The 22722-nt window shown below is 61.6% G+C and overlaps 1 protein-coding gene across 3 annotated transcripts in view; it reads right to left on the minus strand.

Moving 5' to 3' along the window:
* Window positions 1-1841: 1841 nt before the first annotated feature.
* CYTH1 (cytohesin 1) overlaps window positions 1842-22722 on the minus strand; it is a 42800-nt gene continuing 21919 nt past the window's right edge. For 2 of the 3 annotated variants that reach the window (XM_073311827.2, XM_073311826.2), the window contains exons 2-13: window positions 15681-15763; window positions 13284-13348; window positions 12132-12198; window positions 11434-11552; window positions 10674-10754; window positions 10278-10390; window positions 9773-9921; window positions 9501-9612; window positions 4965-5041; window positions 4646-4717; window positions 3872-4026; window positions 1842-3543 (exon numbers count right to left, since the gene is read on the minus strand). In XM_073311827.2, the coding sequence (XP_073167928.1) occupies window positions 3465-3543; window positions 3872-4026; window positions 4646-4717; window positions 4965-5041; window positions 9501-9612; window positions 9773-9921; window positions 10278-10390; window positions 10674-10754; window positions 11434-11552; window positions 12132-12198; window positions 13284-13348; window positions 15681-15763 (1172 nt within the window). In that variant the 3' untranslated portion in view covers window positions 1842-3464. Of the gene's footprint in view, window positions 3544-3871; window positions 4027-4645; window positions 4718-4964; window positions 5042-9500; window positions 9613-9772; window positions 9922-10277; window positions 10391-10673; window positions 10755-11433; window positions 11553-12131; window positions 12199-13283; window positions 13349-15680; window positions 15764-22722 lie in introns of those variants that run through there. The other variant, XM_073311828.2, reaches the window with a different exon arrangement.

A 22722-nucleotide genomic window follows, 5' to 3' on the forward strand; every position in this document is an offset into this window, starting at 1 on the left:
TTGCTCAGCAAGTAAGTTCCCCTGCGGGGACTGTGGCATCAAGCCCAGTGCCGCAACACCCCAGATGTGGAGAGTCCCCATCTGAGCCCATGGAAGCCCTGGGACCCCACTAAGTAACTGATCTAACCAGGCCTGACAAACGTGGGCGGTTTGCAGCCGTGTATCAGCACCTGGCGCTGCAGCAAGTTCTCATTTCTCTGGGCAGGCGGGCAGGCCCCAGCCGCATCTCCAGCACTGTGAGAACAGGGATACACAGTAGGGCTCCTGGACTGGGGCCCCCTGAAGCTAGAGGGCACTGCCAAGGAGCACCTTTATGGACTTACACCGATTGCAGCTTGCACCGGGGCAGGGGAAGATGGGGTGACAGGAGCATGTTTCCTGACTTGCCCAGTTCCTGGAGACAGGTAGTTCTCTAGGTAGTTCACGCCAGACTTGGAAGGGCAAGGGGAGGTGCTTGTGGGAGGAGCGCAGGGGCAAGGAGTTGAGGTTGGCATCACTAGTAGGGGAAGGGGGGGCCAGTGATGAGCACCAGTGACTTTGCTCCCCTGCATCACACGTTCTTTCACCTGGGGGCATCACAGCAGCAATCCAGGCCCCCAGGACACCTTGGCTGGGTTACAAGCTGCCCTTCAGTGGGAGCCTGTAAACCACGGGAAGCAGGCGTAGTAGCACGAGGGCTGGAAAGCCTTGGCCCCGTGAGCCACTGACGTGGCCAAGCGTGTCAGGGTTTCACCAGAGCAGATCGGTCCCTAGATTCTACTGGGCAGGTTTAACTGAGGGAACACCAGGGCCCGTGCCCATCACAGCCCCCGAAAGCCGCAGGGCTGGAGCCGCTGACGGCCCAGGTAACTGGAGTGGGCAGGGGCCCTTGGCAGAGCCCCAGGACCCTCGGGGGTGGCTGAAGACACGGTCGCGGCAGCCCTGCGGGTTCACTGACTGAGTTGGAGGTGGAATGGCTGGCTCCTGCTGCGGTCACAGCCCTCACTTTGAGCATGGTGCCTCCCTTGTTTAACTTTGCAAAGTTGCATCCTGTCTGTGGGGCCCCACACGGGGGGCAGGCCAGTGTCACCGCAGGGCTAAAACCACCCCTTTCCCAGGCCCCGTCCTTCCAAAGGCAAAGCCATTTCCCCCACGGAAGGGCAATAGAAGAAACGACCCCAAACTGAATTACCAAGTTGCCCGCCTCTTTCCTGAGCTGCGGGTAGAAGCAGGCTGGCTGCTGCAGAGCAAAGACAGGCGGGGGGCGGCCCTGGGGAACATACCACACTCAGATGCCTGTGGGGCCAGACTGCAGTGGCCGTGTGCAGCGCGCACAGTCTGGGTGTCTCAGGCCAAGAGCAGGAACCCCAAGACCAGGTGAGAGTACAGGGCAAGAGAGGAATGGACACAGCTAGCTCGGCCGTGCAGGGGCCAGTCCTCCAGGTCTGGGAGAGGAGCAGGCCACCCCATTACAGTGGGACCCGCACAGCACACTGCAGGGCCTCTACCCAGCCAGTGTTCTGCAGTGCCAGACCGTTTGATTTGGCTCTGACTTATTCCCTAGGCCAGAATGGAGGGGTGTCAGGCTCCCCATGCAGGGTGACTCATGACAGTGTGCCCAGAGCGCTCACTGGGTCCTGTGGGGCCAGAGGGCGTGAGCTCAGCGAGGGAGAGAGATCCCCCAACAGGGCTGCAGATGGGCCCCTGACCCGCAGCTCTTTGGGTTTCGTTGAATACCGCTGCCCCTGCTGAGCTCCAAGCGCAGGGATATGCTCTCCCACAGGAGCAGAGGCTGTGGTGAGCACCCCTCCCCAGCAGCTGAGAATGGAGAGAACAAGCGAGAGAGGAGCCGGAGGCTGAGCGGAGGTTTGACATTTATTTGCTGCAGGTCCTCAGCGCTAGTTTACAAGGCCGTGGCAAAAAACCAAGGAGTTAGAATCAGACTAAAAAACCCTGAAACGCTGCCCGCCCTGCCGGAGAGGCCTCTGCACAGAACTTGAACAATTACAAAATAACCTTAAAGGAGAAAACTATACAGAATATTTACACCTCTGATAAATAGACTAATACTGCTGTGGGTGCCTCTCTCCAGACCCAGTGCATCAGGGCCAGGGGGCCGTGCAGGCTGGGGCACCAGGCTGCTGGAGCCTGGGCAGCTTCCAGAGGAATCCTGTTCCCCAGACTGACCTCTCCTTCAGCCCCTGAGAGCAGCTGCCTTTCAGGCAGGTTCCAGCCCTTCCCAGGACACTCGTCCCCCTTCCCATGCTTCCCAGCCCTGCTGCTTCAGTGTGCCTGGGATGCTGCTGAACCTGCTCGCAGCCCACGAGGCCCAGTGGTGCCAGCTACAGGAACAGGCTGACCCCGGGGAAGGCCAGGGCCGCAGGCTTCCTGCTGTCGGCTCGGCACTGCTGCGTGGCACTGCGCATCTGTGGAAGCTATGGCTACATGAGGGCGCAATGATGGTTTTCGGACCCTTGGCCTCCCCTTCCCAGAACCTCTGGGCCCGTCTGCTCCCATCTCTAACGAGCCCAGCTGCCCCTGTGTGTTCCAGAACTCACTGGGCTTGTCAAAGGAGCCCAGGACAGACCAGTGCCCTCTAGAACGAGGGTAGGTGGGTGGGCAAGGCACATGGGCTCCCCTTGGCTCACGTCAGGCTCACCGGCCGGCTCCCGTGGCTCCCGCCCTCCCCACTTAGCGATTCCACCCCCCTCCCAAACGAAACGCCTGCGACTGAGCGGCCCAGCCCCGACTGAGCAGTAACAGACAGAACACACCCCAAGTGCTTTAAAACGAGTGCCCAGCCCTGGGGGCCATGCCAAGTGGCTGTAGCTCTCCCCCCAGGGGAATTAGCAGAGGCAGGTGTACGGTACGCGTAGGCAGACAGCAGTCAAGCAGGAGGCAGCCCCAGGCTTGGGCAGGGCCCCCAGCCCCTCGCTGGCACGTTCGCCAGAGCTCCCATCCCATCCGCCCTGCCCCGCCCCACGCAGGCTGCCTGGGCCCCCATACACATCCACACCCCAGAGAGCATGCGCCATGTTTCCTGCCAGCCCTGGCGGCCGGCCTCAGGGACCTCCAGCTGGGTAGAAACGGCATTGCTGACAAATCCTCCTTGAGCTCCTTGCAGGTGAAGTGTCTCACTTGTAGGCGGCTCTGGCCCTCTCCCCCAGGCCGTCGGGACATGGGCTGAACATGGCTCCCTGGGAAGGGAGCCCAGAAGGGAGCTCCCAGCGCCAAGCCCCTGCTCATCTCACGTAGCTGCAGACTCATCACTGTGGCCCTAGGACTCCCAGCCCCACCCCCAAACACCTGCCCACCCCCCAATGGTAAAGAAATTGCAAAAGCTGAAGCTAGTCCCTGGGAATTCAGGCTGTGCTGGGCTGGGCTGCGGGAGAGGCCCTTGCCTGGCAGCCTGCTCTCTCCATCTCCAGGGGAGGGGAGCCTCTTGCTGCCCGAGACCGCCGACCTCACTCGGCTGGCCCAGGCTGCTAATGTCTCTTCATGGAGGACACTTTCTTCTTCCTTGCTGCCAGCATCTCATAGAAGGGGTCCCTGCTGATCGCTGCCCTGGGCAGGGAGAAAGGACGTGTGAAAGGGAGACCCAAGAGACCAGGGAAATCCCAGGTCAATCCTGTCCCCAGCTCGACGTAGGAGCTGCTACCCCAGTGGGGAAGGGTGGCCTGGCAGCAAAGGAACTGACCAGAACTCAGGAGATCTAGGCTCTCCCACAGACTCTGGGTAACCTTGGGCAGGTCTTGGGAGAATGTACGCCGGTCACCCTGGTCCCACGGCCCGGCCAGTGCAGCACCCTCCCTCTGCAGGGGCAGCCCAGAGAACCTGGCCCAGTGCACAGGCCGTATCCCCCCGCCACAGGGGGCTAGGCAACAACACTCACTTGATGCACTTGATCCACTCTTCCTTCTCCTCGGGGGTGGGGGCCGAGATGCGATACACCGTGTGGTTCCCCTCCACCACCCGGCCGTCTGCCTCCGTCTTACAGGCCTTGATCACTTGGTCTTTGTTGTCTGGGATGTAAAGCTCAAAGCAGTTCTGAGAAGGAAGGAGACATTTTAGCAGCGGCCTCCAGTCCGGCACATGGGACCTGCCCCTGCAGCTCAGGGGTCCTGGGGCCATGCCTGGGGAGGGGTAGGGTAGAGGGAAGACCCTGGGAGTCACACATGCCCTCCCGTCCAGTTACAGCCTGGGAATGTCCCCAATTTGGGTGAAATACTAAGTGTGCAACAAGAAATGCCTCTGTAGCAATCACGATGCTGCAGCTGCCCGGTCCAGTCGCCTGCTACAGAGCCGAGGGCTGGAGATGCGCGGGGGGAGGAGGAGGGCAGCCCATCCTCTGCTAGGGAAGGATTGGACATCTGGGGCCAAAGAAGCGAGCAGGTCTGAATGAGTGACACCAGTGCTGCCCTGCAGCCAGCTGCCCCCACTAAAGGAGCAACAGCCCCCACCCCATGTGCCTGGTCATGAGGGGAGAATGCTGCAGCCCCAGGCTCTCTCCTTGCCCTGCGGGGCCGGGGCAACATTCACACTACATCCCCCAAACACACAGACCCCAGGGCCCTCTGCTGGAAAAATGCACAAAGCCAGGTAAGGAGAAACTTCCCAGCTGGAGATTCCCCCTCCTATCATGAGCAGGGGCCATGCAGAGACTCACAGGCTTTTTGGAGTCCTCCACCTCGCGGATGCTCAGGTTCTCCAAGGGGATGATGCCACGAGGCTCCTTATCCTGCAGGAGGCCAAGCAAAGAGGGAAAATGTTAGCCACAGAGCTGCGGGGACCCACCGACATCCAGATCTGCTCCTCCAAGGGCGTGGCTCCAGCCCTGGCCAGCCACTGGCTGCCCCCCAGGAGCAGGGCTGTGAGGGGAGGAAGTTGGTCGCCCCACAGCCTTAGCCAGCCTTCTGAAAATTCCCCCGCCCTGTGCACCAGCTGAGCTCCATGAACCTGGCCGGGGGGCGGAGAGACACACTCACCGTCGTGTACTCGAAATAGTAAAGGCAGTTGTCGGTCAGAATGAACCAGCGTCTCTTCCATGTCTTCACCCTGCCACCTGCCAAGTAAAGAGAGGGGCGGTTGACACAACACCCGCCCCCAAGCCTGGGCCCCAGAGCATGTCTGCCCCGGGGTGGGGGTCCGGCTCCCGGGCACGTCCAGGCTATGGCAGGGCGAGAGCCCCCGGACGAGGACAGAACAAACAAGCGTCTCGCAGAGCACGGAGCCAGGGCACAAGCAGCGTGAGCCAGCCCCGGTCAGTGACAGCTCGGGGCTGGTGCAGCAGCAACAGGCAGAGCGAAGCCACGGTGGCCGGGATGCGAGCGGCAGTGAGAAGCAGATTGAGGAGCCGGAGCTGGAGCAAGGGCTGATCTGACAGCCAGATGGCTCGGAGACGCGCCTCGTTCTGTACAGCGCTGTCAGAGAGCAGCCCAGGCTGGCCTGGACATAATGCTCTCGTTTCCCGTTTCTGGGTTTTTCAGCCAGTCGGAATCCGGCAGCCTAGGGTTTCTGGATTTTGGGTTTGTGCATATTTCACTCCAGAAGTTTCGAAATACGAAACTCACCCTGAAACGAAAAGTGCGGCTCCACACAGCTCCATCCCTGAACCCGGGGTCAGCAGACAGGCCAGGAGAGCCAGGTCCAGGGGAACCCCCACTCCTGAGTCACGTTGTCCACCCCATCTCATCCCCTCCAGGGACCCAGCCCTGGTCAGTCAGGGCAGGAATGACCGATTATGGGCCAGGTGGAAGGTGCCGACAGTCCTGGAGAGCAAACGCCCTGGCAGCAACAGGGCAAGCTGTCTCTGCCAGTGTGTCCTGGAGTGGGATGAGATGGGAGCTCATCCCCCAAGTCCAGGCCAGAGATAGATGAGGGGATCATGGGGGGCCAGCCGGGGGTAGTTTGTGACAGACAGGTGCCCTGCTAGGAACTGCACACCATCCCCTCTGCCTACCAAGAGCTTGCACTCCCTACTGACAGGGGGCTGGCTTGGACCCAGCACCTCAGAGGGGAAGGCCCTGGCTGCATCTCATTCCCAGCCCCCAGATGCAGGCTAGACCGTGACAGGGGGCTGGCTTGGACCCAGCACCCCAGAGGGGAAGGCCCTGGCTGCATCTCATTCCCAGCCCCCAGATGCAGGCTAGACCGTGACAGGGGGCTGGCTTGGACCCAGCACCCCAGAGGGGAAGACCCTGGCTGCATCTCATTCCCAGCCCTGAATACAGGCTAGAGCCAGCACCCCCGAGGGGAAAGGCCCTGGATCACACACCCCTGAAGCCAGCCAGTCTCGTGGAGAGGCTCGACGCTGCTGCTGAGGGCTGTTTAGATGGAGAGCAAAGTCACTGTTGGGCCCAGCCAGCCTGGGCTTCTGGTCAGGGAAATCCAGGGCTTTAAGGGGAACTGAGAAGATTTCACCTGCCAGGGCTGAGCCAGGGCCTCCGACATCACTGGCTTGGTGAGGAGACGAGGGTAGAGGCAAGGCGTAGGACGGCTGCCTCTGTCTAGGAGCCAGTGGGTGAGGAATGGGTCCACAACTGCCATGTCTGCACAGAGATGCAGAGCACCTGGGGCCCCAAACACCCCTGCAAGCCTGAAGCTGCTGGGGCTCTTGGGGATGGAGGCCTGGCCCAGCCTCTCATGTCGGGATCCCCGTGCTCGGACAGCCTGCATGGCCAGGACTCCTGGGCTGACCGTGGGTGTTGGGTCCCCCTTGGTTGGCACTGGGCAGCGATGGCAAAGCTGCCTGGCTCTCCACCAGCCCAGGGAAGCAGGCACTGATTCTGGGAGGAGTGGAGGAGGAAACTCTGCTCACAGACCGTGGAGTGACCCTTCCAGCCACCCACAGGAGCAGACGCTGCCCAGCCCTGGGCACAGCCCCGCACAGAGACCCTGGACTCACAGCAGAGACAACACAAGCAGACAGTTCCAGTCAGCACCTGGGACAGCCCCCAGGGAACTCATGGGCTCCCCTCCCACACGCACCAGGGGTCCTGAGCCAGGCTGGCAGCAGGACGCAGCAGGCTGAGGGTTGCTCCCATGGCTCCCTGCGAGCTGCACCCTGGGGGGTCCAGGAAAAGGGGGATTCAGTTTCCCAGCTGCAACTAGAGCCCTGGAAACGGCCTCCCTTTGCCACTTGCAGTGGGGGGCACTGCACTGGCTCTGAGGGCAAGAGCACACAGCGAGAGGGCCGCCCCAAAGCCAGGCCACCTGGCCCTTGAGGGCTCGGGACTGCCAGTGCAAGAGGTATGGATGCAGGGCTGCAGCAGCTCCCCCCTCGCATGCTGCGAGATGCGCTGAGCCACCCCGAATATCTCCCGACACTTCACTCAACTGGGAGCTGGCTGTGAGTGCCAAGAAGCTGGGGCTCCACCAGGGGTGCTGTGGAGTAAGGAGTCACCCTGTGCACAACTCCCTCCCCAGGACCATGGCCCAGAGCTGGGGCTGGGCTCAGGCCTGCAGACTCGGGAGGAGCTGGCTGGGTTTGAGTTATTGAGGGCTGGCCAAGCAGGGAGAGGGGCTCCCAGAGGTCAGACAGGGCCCGAAGCGGAAGAGTCCCTGGCCTCAGCCCAGGATGCAGAGCGTGAGGGCAGGTCCCGCCGGAAGCGAGTTCCCCGGGGACTGCGGTCCGTCAGCAGCAGCAGCGAGCCATCACCAGCAATTCAAACCAAAAGAAAAACGAAAGGAAGGAAGCCCCAGCAGCCAGAGCAGAGCGAGGGAGGGGGTTGCGGGAGGGAGTGGGGTACGTACCTCCTGGAGTTTGGGGCAAGGGAAGGAAGAGCCAAAATCATGGAAACATACAAATGAGGGAGAAAAGAAAATTAAAACAAAGAAATTAAACCCGCCCTCGCCCTGGGGCAGCCAGCACTGCACGCTCGCGTCGGCCGGGGGATGGGGGGGGGGGCCTGCCGCAGCCAACAGCTGCCACGGCCGGCGGGTGCCTGATTCACGGGCTCGGGACTCGCTCCCCGGGACACAGAGCCGGGAGCTCTGCTGGTTCACAGCCCTGCGCGGGCAGCACCCCACCTGCAAACAGCCAGCCTTTGGGACTGCTGGGTCTGGACAGGGACTCGCGTGGGGCCGGTTTGCCCAGGGAGTCGCTCGGCAGGCAGAGCCACCCAGCAGCCGGAGGCCAGTGGGTTTCGAGCTCAGACAGACGGGGGTAGACGGCCTGAGGTCAGCGTCAGAGACATGCTACCAGCTGTATAGACAGCAGCAGAGAGCCCACGGGGGGACATGGCCCTTCCCCCACCCGAGCCAGGCCCCACATCCCATCGCGACAGGCTGGGCCACCATCTAAGGCCAGGAGTGTCTGGGGAACGAAGGGTCCCCTGAACCCTGGAGAATGGGAAGGGATCCCTGCCAATGCCCCAGCCCAGGCTGGGGCCCCCTGCTCTAGGCATGTCCTGCATGTGAGTGGCAGGCCCTCTCCTGCTACTGACGGGCTGGCAACAAGGCAGAGAGAGGTTAGAGGGTAGAGTCCAAACCACAGCAAGAGCCCCAGGGAAAAGCCTCCAGATGGAGTCAGCTCCTGCCAGGACCTGTCGGGTCTCTGCAGCCCCAGCTCTTGACCGGGGCACAGACAAGAAAACTCCAACATAGCTACTGAACCAAAGAAACCCATGAGCCAGGGGGCGGGCCACGCAGCTGGGGAGGGGCTGTTGGTGCTGTGGGGAGCTGCAGCCGGGGCGCGGGGATGCCATGCATGTTGCCTGCATGTGGAGCCAGGATGTGCAAGGTGATGATGCTCTGGGGAGGGTGTGCCAGGAACCCAGGCTGTGGCACGGAGGAGATGCACGCAGCTTGGGGCAGCTCGCAGATCGCCTTCTGAGTGAGTGTGGCGAGAGGCACTCCAGCAGGATGTAGCCAAGACGCTGGGCGCCAGTCACCATCCCCCAACCAGCCCCTCCCCACCAGTACTGCAACCCCCCAGACCTCCTCAGCCCTCCCCCCCCAGGACCTTCCCCCCCGGCATTACAGTCCCCAGAATTTCCCCTCCCTCCCAGGACTGCAGCTCCCAGGACCTCCCCAACCCTCCCGGAGCACTGAAGCCACCAGGACCATCCCCCATCCCTCCCACCCTGCCAGCACCATGGTCCCTGGGACACCCCCCACAGCACTGCAGCCCCCAGGACTTTCCCTTCCCCTCCCTCCCAGCACTACAGACCACGGGACCTCCCCTGCCTGCCAGCACTGCATCCCCCAGGACCGCCCCATCCCTTCCCACACAGTCACCAGAAAGCGAGGCTGGATTCCCAGGGAGACCTGGCCAGCCTTGGTGACAGCCAGCAGGGTCGCCGAGTGCCACTGAGGGCCAGGCGGGGCCGACGGGGGTTCCAGTACCGGTGAAAGTGCCTTGGGGAGGCTGCACAGCTGTGGCCACGACATGCAGCTTTCCCTGCAGGCTGAGCCATGTGCCATGGAGCTCGCCGCCCGTCGCTAGCACCCCGAGCAGGGGGCAGAGAGGGTGCAGGCACATTGCTGTGGCCACGCTCGGCTCCTGGGGGCGAAGCGCTCACCGAGTTTCAGCAGCCAGCCTTCGCGGTCGGGGTTGAAGAAGGTGTGGGTGAGGTCGTTGCCGTCATCCTCGGGGATTTTGAAGGGCTCGTTCTTTATGCTCTCGTAGAGATTCTGGCACAGAGAGAAGCACACGAGGGTCAAATCCAGGGTGCAGCTCCCCGGGGCCGAGGGAGCAGAGCCTAGGGCCAGCGAACCCCAGGCCAGGCAGCACAGTGAGCCCCAACCCTAGGTGCCAACGAAGGCAGTACCCCCTGCCTGCCCACGCCCTCACCCTGAGCAGCTCCTCCGGCAGGTCGCCCCCGTCGTTGATGCCCCGGTTCATGGCGATGAAGCGCTCCACCGCGGGCTTGTCCTTGACGTTGGGGTTGTGCAGGCTGGTGTTCAGCATGATGATGGCGAAGGAGAGGACGTAGCAGGTGTCTGCAGGGCACAGAGAGGCGGGTCAGCTGGGCTCCGGGCAGGCCAGGCACATGGCGAAGGGCAGAGAGGCCAGGCTGGGAGCACCCTGGACAGAGCAGTCCCCAGGCTCATTCCCGGCAAACACGGCCACACTGGGCCTGTAGCCCAAACCCAGCCTCCACTCCTTCCGTGGGCCGCCGGGGAAGCACAGACCCCATGCCCCAGCAGCAGGAGGGGTTCAAAGCCAGGGATCAGGCAGGCCTCTCCTGCTCTCTCCAGGGGCCTCTGGGTTTGGAGTCGGCCTGGCAAGGAGGGGCTCCGGGGCAGGCCGAGGCCCGGTCGTCGGCGTGCTCCTGCCCCGCGGGGAGGGCTGTTACCTGTGGACTGAAAGACGCCTGGATTGCACTGGCAGTACCGCTGGGCAAACGCCTCCATCATCCGATCGATCTTCTGCGCCTCGCCCGGCAGGCGGAAGCTCCACAGGAACTGCCTGCGGGACCGGGTGGATATCAGCTGCGTGGGGGGCCGTGTCCCCCGGGACGGGCCTCGGAGACCTTCCTCCCTCATCTCGGGCTGACACCCCACAAGGGCAGGGGACAGTCCCTCACCACCTAACCTGCTCAGGCCCACCCTCAACAGCGTCAAGCGGCTGCCCCCGCCAGAGCACCCCGGGCACCGGCCCAGGCAGCTCACCCCACCAGGGCTCGCCCCTGCCCCCGGGGATGGGGAGACAGGTGCCCGAGGTGACGGCTCAGTCCCCCCCACACACTCACCGCAGCGCTTGCACCAGGTTGAGGTCAGTGAATTCGTGCAGCTCCACGAAGGCGTGCAGGACCTGGATGTTAAACTCGTCTCTGCCGGGACAAAGGCAGAGCCCAGGGGCCCGAGTCACGGCTGCACCACACTCCCAGGTCATATACTGCCCCAGCCAGCCCTCCCCAGGGTCGTGGGCTGCAGTAGTACCCTCACCCCTCGGGGGCAGCCCTAGACACAGAGGGAGCAAGGAGGGGAACAGGTACAGCCCAACCCCAGGCCTAGTTTACACATTCGGGCCTCCCATAAGCACCAGTCTTGAGGGCTGCCCGGCCCTGCCGGCCCGGGCGCCCAGCACCAAGCCATGGGGCAGGTTCTGGGCACTGGCCCCAGCTACTCATTTCAGGGACCTGGCAGCTGCACTGTCTCCTCCGCCCCCCTGACCATGCCTGGTGCAGGCTGGGTCTGGAGCGGGGCCCTGCTACCTGTGCGGCCAATAGCTAGCGGCGTCTCTGCCTTCACCCCTGCATGCTGCATGCCCTCTGCTCCAGCAGCCACCAACCCACGCCCCTCCCATGGCTGCCATGGCCACAGGACCCGGGGGCAGATGGGAACTGCCAGCCCCATGTCCTGGCTCTGGCAGCAGCCAATCCCTGGCGCCTTAGTCCAGGCCAGCGGTCCCGTCCCATAAGGCACTGAGGGGAGATTCCTCCCTGCCCCTTGCAGCGATCAGCTGGTGCCCTGGGCACAGATTCCACCACCATGCCCAGCAGCTGGTACCTCTCGCCCAGGTAGTCGCCAATGGCCGTCTTGTTTAGCCCCTCCCCCTTGTAGAGGAACTGGGCGATGTCCTCACAGGTGTTCTTCAGCAGGTCGTTCTCAATCAGGAACTGGATCCCCTGGGAAGGCGGGAGAAGAGGGCCTGTGACTCCAGCCCTCAGCACTGACGGCCATTGCCCTGAGGGGCACAGCTGAATCCATGCCAGGAGGAGCAGGAGGCTCCTCCGCATCCCCATCACCAGCCCAGCACAGGGAGCCCTTGCTGCGAGCAACCAGCAGGAGCCCTCTGGGCGCAGGAGGCTGCCCCCTGCCAAGGGTCCCATCCCCCAGGAACCCACCCTGCCAAGGGAGCCTAGAAATCCAGCAGTGCTCCAGACCGATGAGGTGGGGGCCCTAGGTAAGAGCGATGGGAAGGGGACCCTGAAGGCAGAAGCAGTGCAACAGTGAGAAGCCCCCTCTGTGGATGGGGTCCCCAATCCCCAGACCCTTCCATTCTGTCCAGCACATGGTGCTCCCCAAATCCCAGCAGGGAGCATGGCCTGGAGCGTCTGTCCCAGCGACTTGGGGAGGCTGCGTTTGCAGTGCCTGGACCCCAAGCTGAACGGGGCAGAAACCACCACCCTCCCCTGGTGCTGTGATTGCAATGAGACACCTCAGCGTCTCTGCCGGCAGCCCAGCCCCTGGGGCATTGCCCTTACCTTTTTGGGGTCCATGTTGAACTTCTTCCTGCCCATTGCCACCTGCTTGTTCCTCTGCATGGTTTTCCTATAACTCACAAAGGCCAGCAATGAACTCCGGGAGTGGCCAGGCTCCCGGCCTGGGGCTCCCACCCTTGGAGAGGCAGGGTTAGACTCCCTGTGCCAGCCTGCGGCCTCTTCTTGACCCAGAGAGACCCATGTGAGCCCCACCCGGGGTGACTAGCAACCCCCTGCTCTCTGCGCCTGGGCCTGGAGGCTGCAGCCCCTGAACGCGGCACGAGCCAGAGCCCAGGCCATTTCCAAGAGCTGTTTTGGGGGGAGGTTCTCAGAGCCCTCAGCTCCTCTTTGTTAAAGGATCCCACAGCATGCCAGGAAAACCAGAAGGCAGGCCCTGCCCCCAAGGGCTGGCATGCCTGCCCCGGGGCTGGTGCATGGAGGGGCAGAGGGCCCGGTGCAGGCACAGCCCGGGGGCGAGAAGGGGCTTTGTACAGACAAAGTACACAGGTGGCTGCTCCTGGCTGGCCCCGCACTCTGCTCTCGGGGATGGACGGGGACTCGGGGGCCTGGGAGCTCTGGCCCAGCAGGCTGCAGCTTCGCCTGGTGAGACTCCAGGGGGAGGGGAACCCTGACGGGAGGGTGATTGGAAGAGATGCTGCAAGTCAGTTTCCATTGGCCATCAGGGCTCCCTAATCCCATGGCACCGTCTGCACCAGCTCAGAATAACAAAGGCAGACAGTCTCCAAGGCCAGACGGAGGGGCCGGGCCGTGGAAAAACAGGGCCATTTGGAGCAGCGGATCAGGCCGGAGATCCCGTTACCGCATTAAGGAATAAGAGTCGGCCTGGGAATGCCAGCCATCGCCGGCACTCGTGGGTCTGTGGCCTCGTTAGCCAACACCCCTCCCTCAGCTGGCAGCCAGGCTGGGGTTATGCTGGGCCGAGAAGCTGAGAATGTCCCGGCTCATCCCCGCACTCCTCGGGCGCAGCTAAGGCTCCTCTGGGGCCTTGCTTCCCCCCGCAGGGACTGGGCCCCAGGAACAGCCTGCAGCTCAGGGGCAAGCTGCACAGCGCCGGAGGGCTGGGTGTCACTCTGCTCAGCCGAACGTGGCCGCTCCCCCTCTTGCTCAGCCAGCTGGGTCGCAGGCAGGACTCACCTCTCTTCCGTGGATCCCAGGTTCTCAATTTCATTGGTCACCTCTGCTATCTCATCTCTCAGCCGCTAAGAGAGACAGAGAGACACACGGTGAGGGGGGGGGGGAGCAGAGACCTCTCTCACCATGGCATGGGGGCTCACCACCTCCCCCAGCCCATCCTGAACCCTCTGCGCCTCTCCAGCCCTGTCAATCCAGGAGCTCACACCCCATTAACTCACTCACCCTCCCAAACCCCAGGGTGGGGATATTGCCCAATTCCAGAGAGGGGAATGACCTGTCCAGGGTCACACAGCCAGCAATAGGACCCAGGAGCCCTGAAGCCAGGGTCCCTGCTCTGAGCCTATGGCCAGCACTCCCTGGGGCGGTGCACCTGGAACCAGGCTCTGCCAGGACAAGCCCAGACAGACAGGCAAGGGACACAGACCGTGCCAGATACAGCCCAAGGTTAACTGTGCCAGCCAGGCCAGAAACCTCCCCCACATCCACGGGCAGGAGAGCAGCCTTGACCCTCTCCAAAGAGGGCCAGCTGGGGCGAGTGCCAAGGACAGAGCTGCCCAGAGACCCTAGCGAGCCCCTCGTCTAACTCCCACTCCCTGAGATGCAGCACTGCAACCCAGCAAGCTCGTGGCAGCGCTCAGCAAGCGAGCAGGGAGCCGCAGTGCTGTAGGCGCTAATCTCCGAACAGCATCAAGGCGCTCTGCTCCCACAGGAAGGAAGAGGCCCAGAGGTTAACGTAATTACGCTCTAATCCTTTTAGTTCATGCCCAGCATATGGCGGTAATTAGACTCCACTGCCTTAATCATTGACATGATTGACGAGTGTCCCAGATGGGCCCCAACACCCCACCCAGCAATCGGAACGCCCTGGAGCAAGGGCCTGGCCTGGCTCAGCAGCCCCCAATCGCCCCCTGGGCTGCACCACAGGACGCAGCCAGCACCTGGGCCCTGAAGAGGGGTCAGAGGTCATCAGAAAAGGCACCAATGTGAAACACGGAAAAAGCAAGAAACCCGAGAGCCCAGCATCCCCTAAGAGCGGAGAACAGACTGGGAGAGGGGTCCTGCCAGGGAGGGGGCAGCAGCAGCCTCCAATGCCAGGGCCATCCCATGAGATCAGTGCAACCAACCCAAGGACTGGCCCCCATCCTGGCTGCTGAGATGCCACCCAGCCCCCAGCAGGCAGCTGTAGGGAGAAGGGGGCATCGCTGGGAGAGACAGCGCAGTGCACTGCTGATGCGGGGGCACAGTCACGGCAAGCTCCTGGCCTGCTCCACTCTGCCCCAAGCACCCAGCAGGCCGGCTTCAGCCTCCTGGACTTACTTTCCTTTGGCTCCAGAAATGTCAGGGGAAGAGCTGCTCTGGGCAGCCAAGGTGTGGGGCAGGAAGGGGGATGGCACAGGAGCTGTTCTCAGGCCACAGGCCCTGCACCGGGCCAGGGCTCACCAGCACAGGCGGAGGGCTAAGGGGGCATGTTCTGAGCTGAACTTGGCCAGCAGCCGGAGGGTGGAGCTGGCCTGGCCCTGAGGGGTCGCCATGACTGCCCGGGAACAGGGCTTCTGGGTGGGCAAGCAGGGGAGGGAGACACCAGCCAGCCAGAGAGCAATCTGTTCCCTGGGCAGCACTGGCTGGGGCCCTGCCCTGAGGCTGGAGGGGCAGGTGACAGGGCCCTTCCCACAGGTTGGGAGGAGCAAGGGCCAGAGGGGAGAGAACCAGTTACTGTGCTGCAGTGCCAAGGAGAACGCCCCCAGAGCAGGGCTGCTGTTCTGGAGATGGGGTGGAGCGGACACCGACTCACTTCTTCTGGCCCTCACCAGTTTGTGCTGGGCAACGGGAGGCCGGTGCCAATGAGCTAACAGAGCCCTGCCCCATTGAGCACACAGCGTGAGAGCTGGGCATGGGGCACTGCGGGGGTGGAAGGAATGGAGCCAGGAGACCAGTGGCCCAATTCCTGCGTCCTCCCCTGTCTAGGAGGGGTGGGGGGGGGTCCCCATCACTGCCACAAGCCACAATGACTTGACAAGCCCAGGCGAGAACAGGGCAAGGCCACAGCGAGGTGATTTGGCTAATTCAGCAATTTCTCTCCCCTCCTTGTTCCCTGGGCAGCAGCAGTGCCGAGGAACGCCCTACACACTGATGTGCCGTGACACTCGTCCCTCTCCCGCGGGGACGGGGACGAGGCCAGACGGGCTGCCAAGAACAGAGCATCTGGGGCGGGAAGGGGAGAGGAACAGCAGGCCAGCCGCAGAGCTCAACATGCCGATGGGGAAAGCGTCCCAGGCTCCAGCCAGCCCAGCCCAGGCCAGGCTCGGCCCAGAGCGCGTCTCAGAACGAAGGGCACCTGCGGATAATTCCAGGTCTGAGCGGAGCCGGGCTCCTCTCCAGCACCTCCCACCCCCTCACCTGTATGTCGGCCAGCAGCTCCTGCTTGCGGCGACGGATGTTCTCCAGCTCCTGGCACTCCTCTGGGGTCAGGTCACTGGGGACTGCGGGGGGAGAAGAGAGAGGGTTAGGCCTGGCACCTGCACCCTCCTGAGCCCTGTGCTGTCCAAGCTGCCCCTGGCTATGCTGCCGGGCTATGCTGGGGTGTCCGGACTCTGTCTGTGCCCCCCACGGTCCCTGAGCAGGACAGGACCAGGGGGCAGTCCTGCCTAGCAAGCAGCACTCCCCATAGGCTACCACCACCCACTCTGCTGCCAGCAGCCTGACTCCTGACTACAGCTTGGGGTCTGCACTGCCTGCCCCACTTTTCTGGGGTTGAATCTGGCTTTTCCGCTGGCCTTCCCAGGGCCCCGCTCCGGCACCCGCAGGCAGAGAACAGCCACGCTAGACCATGGGGAGAGCTGAGTGACAGCTGCATGCAAGGTCTGGCCTCAAACCTGCCTTCAGCCAAAGAGCACATCTGGGGGCTACTCCCACCTCAGAAGCCCCCCACAACCCGCCCAGAAACTCAACCTCCTCCTCCCAGCCATAGCCCCCTGCACCCAGAAGGCAGTTCCCGGGCAAGCCAGCAAGGGAACCACAGCACCCCTTTCACAGGGGCCTGCAGAGCAGGGGTCCCTCTGGATGTCAGCTTATCTAAGCCCTCGTTCCTGGCTGCAGGGCCCACCTATCTGCGTGCATGGGCCACAGCCCCTCCCCCTGAGAACCCTTCCCTTTCCAGGCCCCAGACAGCGGGGTGGCAGGGCGCGCCGGGCGCTCCACCCGAGGAGTGCGACTGTCCTTCACGTGCCGCGCTCCTCCCCAGCAAGCCAGCGCTGGCGGGGGGGGGCTCCCTCCCGGCTTGACACTGCCACATTCCTGCTGATTCAGCAGCCCGGGACAGAGCAGCGAGCTCTGCCCAGGGCCTGCCACCAGCCAAGTAGACGCAGGGAGAGTGGCTGCAAAGGGCCAGCTGGCTAAACACCCACCCCATCCCCCCATCAACAGGGCCATGGGAGGCCAAGCCCAGGCTCAAACCTTTTTAGCCAGAAAGCAGCCACTGCAGAAGGCCCCTCCCCCTCCACACAGCCACCCCTCTCCAAACACACTCCGAGGGGGGACAGGGACCCTGCCTTTGGCAAAGATTAACTGGGAGCCCAGCCCAGGGTCTGTCTCAGAGAGGAGATAGAGCTCCTGACACAACAAGGGCCCATTGTGCCGCCTGAATAGACAAACCAAACAACAAGGGAAGCTGCTTTTTGTTGCTTTGCAGTTTTTAACATGCGGGCAGGAGCCCAAAGCTGCATCTGCTGCATACAAAGGAGAGACAACTCTTCAAGGGATAGTGCCCCGTCCTGGTGGCTGGGGTCACGTGGCAGCCCACCACTACCCCAGGGAGGACGGGCAGAGCAACGACTGCCATGAAGTCAAGTGACTTCCCTTGTGCTGCCCTCTTGCTGCAGGGACTTGGGGCCCAGGCCGCTTGTGCCCCCCAGCAGCAGGGGGGGGGAAGGGTTCCTCACACCTCGAATGATGCCGGAGGGCGGCTCAGCGCGCCAGCCATCGGGCTCCCAGCGGCAGCACAGCCCGAGGAGAGTGCTACCACGCATGGTAGAGCAGGGGCCTCACCCTGGGCGCTGCCTGCTCCATCTCCCCGCCCTCTGCTCCAGAGCTGGTTGCATTTCAGTGCCCCTTGCAGTTAGTGCAGGGCTATGGGACCCCCCGCCCAGATGAGTTCCTCCCCCCCCCCAGCTTGTGGAGCAGAAGGAGCATGACAGTGCCATCCCAGTCCCCACTATCCCTCACACAGCCTGGGAAACTGAGTCACAGACAGGGACGTGACCCTGTCCAAGGCCTCACAAGGCAGTAGCAGCACTGAGAATAGAACCCAGGCGTCCTGGTGCTCGTTCCTGCCCTAGCCAGCAGGCAAGGTTCCCTAGCATTGTCCCTCCCGAAGACAGAGCACCAGGCAAGCCCTGCAGGAGGCTACCATTTCAGCCAGCAAATCGCATGCATTAAGACCCCACTTGTTGGATGAGCGTGCCAGTGTCCGGCTCATTCAGAGCAGATCCCTCTGCAGAGAGGGGAGGGCTGTGGGAACCCCCCATGTGTCCTTCCTGCCCAGGCATTCTCCCTGGTGCCTATCTCACCATCTCTGCACCAGACACCCTCCAGCTGGGCTCAGGAGCCACCCCCCTCCCACGTCCCAGCTCCTCTCCCCCTGCCAGGTAGCCCGTACAGCGCTCAGGGAAAACCACCTGCCGAGTCCAGGGAGCTGGCAGCAGCAGGATCCCCAGGGGCCGGCTCCTGGCCAGCCCGGCTCTGGCGCTGTGCCCCTCCAGCCTGGTGGGAGAGGAGCCCCCCGAGGGCCCCAGCTCCGCCCTCGCCCGCCGCCCCAACCCTGAAGCTCAGCGGGGCTCTGCTGCCAGCCTTGGCAGGCGCTGCTGAGTGAGCGGCCCCCCGGCCTGGGGGAGCCCACGGCGCCCTTGCCCCACGGCACGCGCCAGGCCCCCCGGATCAGGGCGCTAGGCGCAGTGAGCGGGCTGGGACCCCCGCCCCCACGCAGACCCACCCAGGGCCGAGAATCAGAGGGGGGGCAGCCCCCCCCCAGGACCCGAACTCCGTGTAAACGCCCCCGACACCAGCCCAGCCCCCATCAGCGCGCGTCCCGCCCCCCGGGCTGTCCCCGGCCAGGGCCCCTAACGGCGGAGCGGCCACGCCGGGGTCCCGGGGCCGGGGTCCCGCCAGGGCCCCCGCTCCCGCCCCGCTCCCCCCCCCCCGGGCGGACGGGTCCCGGAGCCCCCGCCCCGCATCACCGCATCGGCCCCGGGCTCCCGCGGCGGCAGCGGCCCGGCGCCCCGAGCAGCGCGGCGAGCCCGGCCCGGCCCCGCATTAACCCGCGGCGAGCCCGGCCCGGCCCGGCCCCGCATTAACCCCCGGCGAGCCCGGCCCCACCTCCCCGGGCTGTGCGGGCCACGGGGCGCCATCACCCCGCTCCCCGCCGCTCCGACTGCGCCGGGAGCGTCCCGGGCCAGGGCGAGCCAGCCCCGCCGCCGCCAGAGCTCAGCGGCTTTCGGGGTGTTGCCTCCCGCCCCCCCGGCCCGTTCTTGCACTGAGCGAGCAGCAGGAACCCCACTAACTCCTCTGGGCCAGGGATTCATCCGGTGCCCTGCCTGGCCCTGGGGCCCCTGCCTGGCCCTGGGGCCCCACCCTGGCCCGCTACCCTCCAGCGGATTCAGAGCCACCATGTTCTGAAGCCCCGCCAGGCTGGTCCAACAGCCGGGCATGCCCCACCGGGCGGTCTGCTGGCAATCACCAGCCCAAGGGGGTCTCTCAGGACTCCCAGCACCTTGAAAAATACCCAAAACTTTTACAACCCTCCAGTTCTGTAGAGCACAGGGCGGGTGGGACCCTCTGGGTCAAGTCCAGCCCAGCCCCAGCAGTGAGCTAGCTCCCTACCTTCCAAGTGCCGATGGGACCCTTGTGACCATCTAGTCTGACCTCCTAACACGGCCAGAGACCTGCCCCAAACAATGCAGAGAGCAAAGCTGTTAGAGAAACATCCCATCCTGATGTAAAGAACTGCCAGCCAGTGAGGGAGAATCCACCACAACCCTTGTAAACCACTCCAATAGTTAATTACCCTCCATGGTAAAAACGTACACCTTATTCCAGTGCCAAATACAGAGCTAAAATCACCTCTCCGCTCCTACCCGAGATTCCCATTTATGCATCCCAGGATCGCATTAGTCCTTTGGCTACAGCTCATGTTCAGTGGATTATCCACCACAACCCCGGAGGCTTTTTCAGAGTCACTGCTTCCCATCCCTGGAAGCATGGCCTACATCCTTTGTTCCAGAGGCATACATTTACATTTAGCCATATTAAAATGCATATTGTTTACTCTCACCCAGCTTACCAAGTGATCCAGATCGCTCTGAATCAGAGACCTGTCTTCTTCGTTATTTACCACTCCCCCAAGGTTTATGTCATCTGTAAACTATCCATGAGGAGTTTGGGTTCTCTTTCAGGTCAGTGATACAAATGTTAAACAACATGGGGCCATGTACTGATCCCTGTGGTTCCCCACTAGGAACCCACCCACTCGATGGAGATTCCCCATTTAGAGTTACATTTTGAGACTGTGTGCCAGCTAATCATTCTTAAATGTAACCCAGGCCATCTTCCAACTAGTCTGCTTGCCCCCAGTACTGCTATTAGGAGGCTGTTCCAGAACCTCCCTCCTCTAACAGCTAGAAACCGTCTTCTACTTTCCAGCCTAAACGTATTCCTGGACAATTTGTCCCCATTTGTTCTGGTGCCAGCATTGTCCTTTAGCGTCAATAACTCCTCGCCCTCCCTGGGGTTTACCCCCAACGTGTTTATAGAGAGCAATCCGATCCCCTCCGAGCCTTCCCTTTGCTAGGCTGAACAAGCCAAGCTCCGTTAGTCTCCTCTGGTCAGCTCAGCTCTCCACTGCCCCGATCATCCTAGCAGCCCTTCTCTGCACCTGCTCCACTCTGAATTCAGCTTTCTGGAAGTGGGGGGACCAGAAGTGCACACAGTTTTGCAGGTGAGAACTTGCTAGTGCCTTGTACAATGGCATTAGTATTCCCCTGTCTGTACTGGAAATACCGTGCCTCATACATCCTAGGATCGCATTTACCTTTCTCACAGCCGCAGGACATCGGCAGCTCATGGGTCTCCTGTGATCAATCAGCACACCCAGGTCTTTTGCCTCCTGTCATTATCAACTAATGAGCCCCTGGCACAGAGACCAATAAGAATTTCTGCTAAGTACATAGCCATTATATGGACAACATACCCCCATATCTCAATGTCTGTACTTTGACCCATTAAACTTTTACCCCCAATCAGGGAGATTGCAGATTATGTATTCTTTACGCCACCTGTTCCTAAACCGAATTTCGCACCCCTTGATAATCTGTACCTTATTCCCTGATAACCAGAAACTTCTCTGCTTAAACTCTGTACCGTTTTCTTTTTACTTCAACATCTTAATAAAACTATTAAATTTCATCCCATTTCGATTACTTCAGGCCTCAAAGTCATCCAATTCTTTCTGTAGAATAGCTGCTAATTTTAATGACATTGCCTACCTGTTAGTAGCACCTCCTCTTTTGTCATCTCTGTCTTTAACAATGCCTCTTTATTAATTATTATTATTTATACTGTGGTATGCCCAGAGGCACCGGTCACAGACCAGGACCTGAAGTGCTAGGCACAGTACAAACAACACAAAGACAGCCCCGCCCAGATCACCAGAGAAGAGCAGGTCTCTCTCCCCAGCATCCTCTATGATGAAGACCAATACAAAGAAATCACTAAGCGTCTCTGCAATGTCCTTCCCCTCCTCCCTTTAGTCCCTGGCAATCCAGCAGACTCATCAAGCTTCCTGCAGGCTTTCTGCTGCTGACATATTTAAAGAATTTTTTGTTCTTCTGCCTTTTACAGTTTACTCTCAAATCCTTCTTCGCGGTCCTAATTTCTATTGGATGTTCTCCATCATGGCTTAGGGGGCTTTCTAATGCTCTAGGACTGGACTTCTGCTTTCTGAAGGACCAGCCCCCTTTGACTGCAGTACTCTCCTGTCCCGTGCCACTTAAGCCTGGTGCTTTGCTCCGGATGCACCACGCGGGCAGCTCCAGTCACTTCTCCTCTCCAGGCTCAGCATGGAAATTTTCTCACTTCTGATGATGGGGCCTTTTTGACTAGCTTCCCCTTTCCTGGAACTCCCCCTTCTAAAGGTCAGTGCCAGATGACCTCCAGATTTGACTGGATCGATTCCGAGCATGACCAGCCCCAGACATGTATGCAAAATTCCCCAAGCAGGCCCTCAAAGTTAGGAGTCTGTCTTAAAAAGCATGCAGCATTTTTTAAAAACGGGGCAGTTCTCTGCCTCATGGTCTGAGGTTTCTGGGCGCACTTACGTCATGCTTTCAAGCTTCTCTCCACAACCAGCTAGAAACATTGACCTAAAATAAAGCAGAGGCTCTCACCTAATCACAGAGCTGGAACTGGAGCTTTGAGACCACCAGACACCATGAGACTTGCAATAACGTCACCTGAGTTGGCATCACTGGACCCCCCCCCCCCCCCCAGGATGCTGAACGTGATCACAGTGTGGTCACAGGTTTCAGAGTAACAGAAGTGTTAGTCTGTATTCGCAAAAAGAACAGGAGGACTTGTGGCACCTTAGAGACTAACCAATTTATTTGAGCATGAGCTTTCGTGAGCTACAGCTCACTTCATCGGATGCATGCAGTAACTTAGTAGCTCAGCTACAGACCCAATCGGCCCTTCCTGCAGGTTACAGCCACAACTTCCCACTCAACAGTAACACGGACACCCCCTGGCACCCCGAAATCCCAAACAAAGGAAATACCATTCAAAGCAAACGCTCCAAAACAAAGCTCCTCCCCCGAAGAGGGACGAGAGAGAATCTGCAGAAAGCACAACTGACTGCGTACCCACTTTACGCGCAAGGCACTCAGATACCATGGTGACGGGTGTCAAAGAATTCCCAAGAACACAGTACACTCGTGCTCCACTGATTTGGCCAGTCCCCCAGGGCTCAGCAATGTCGTTATGTCAAGGGCCAGGCACAGGAGCTTGGCTGTAGCCACACAACCGTCCTGCCTCACCTCAATTCTCAAAGCCGCCCTGCCCAATGCTTAGCACCTTATCAGAAAGTGGGTCTCCCCCGCCCCTTGGCTCCCACCAGCCAGCACTGACAGTCTCCTAGTGCTCACGACTCCTTGTGTCGCTTTGCAGTTCCACTCACACTTGGAGTGGTGCACGGGGGCGGGGAGGGCACAGAACGCAGCCTAGGACAACTCCAGCTTGTTGCTAGCCCACCGAGCACCCAGGCCCAGCCAGCGGCATGGAGCCTTTGGGGCGGGATGGAAATTCACACCACTCACACATCCGGTACTTGGAGGGCAAGGTGGCTGGGAGAGCAGGCACAGAGGAATCCCCGGCACAGCCCAAGCACTGCCAGCAT

The sequence above is a fragment of the Lepidochelys kempii genome, chromosome 14 (assembly GCF_965140285.1).
Source record: "Lepidochelys kempii isolate rLepKem1 chromosome 14, rLepKem1.hap1, whole genome shotgun sequence".
NCBI classification, from domain to species: Eukaryota; Metazoa; Chordata; order Testudines; family Cheloniidae; genus Lepidochelys; species Lepidochelys kempii.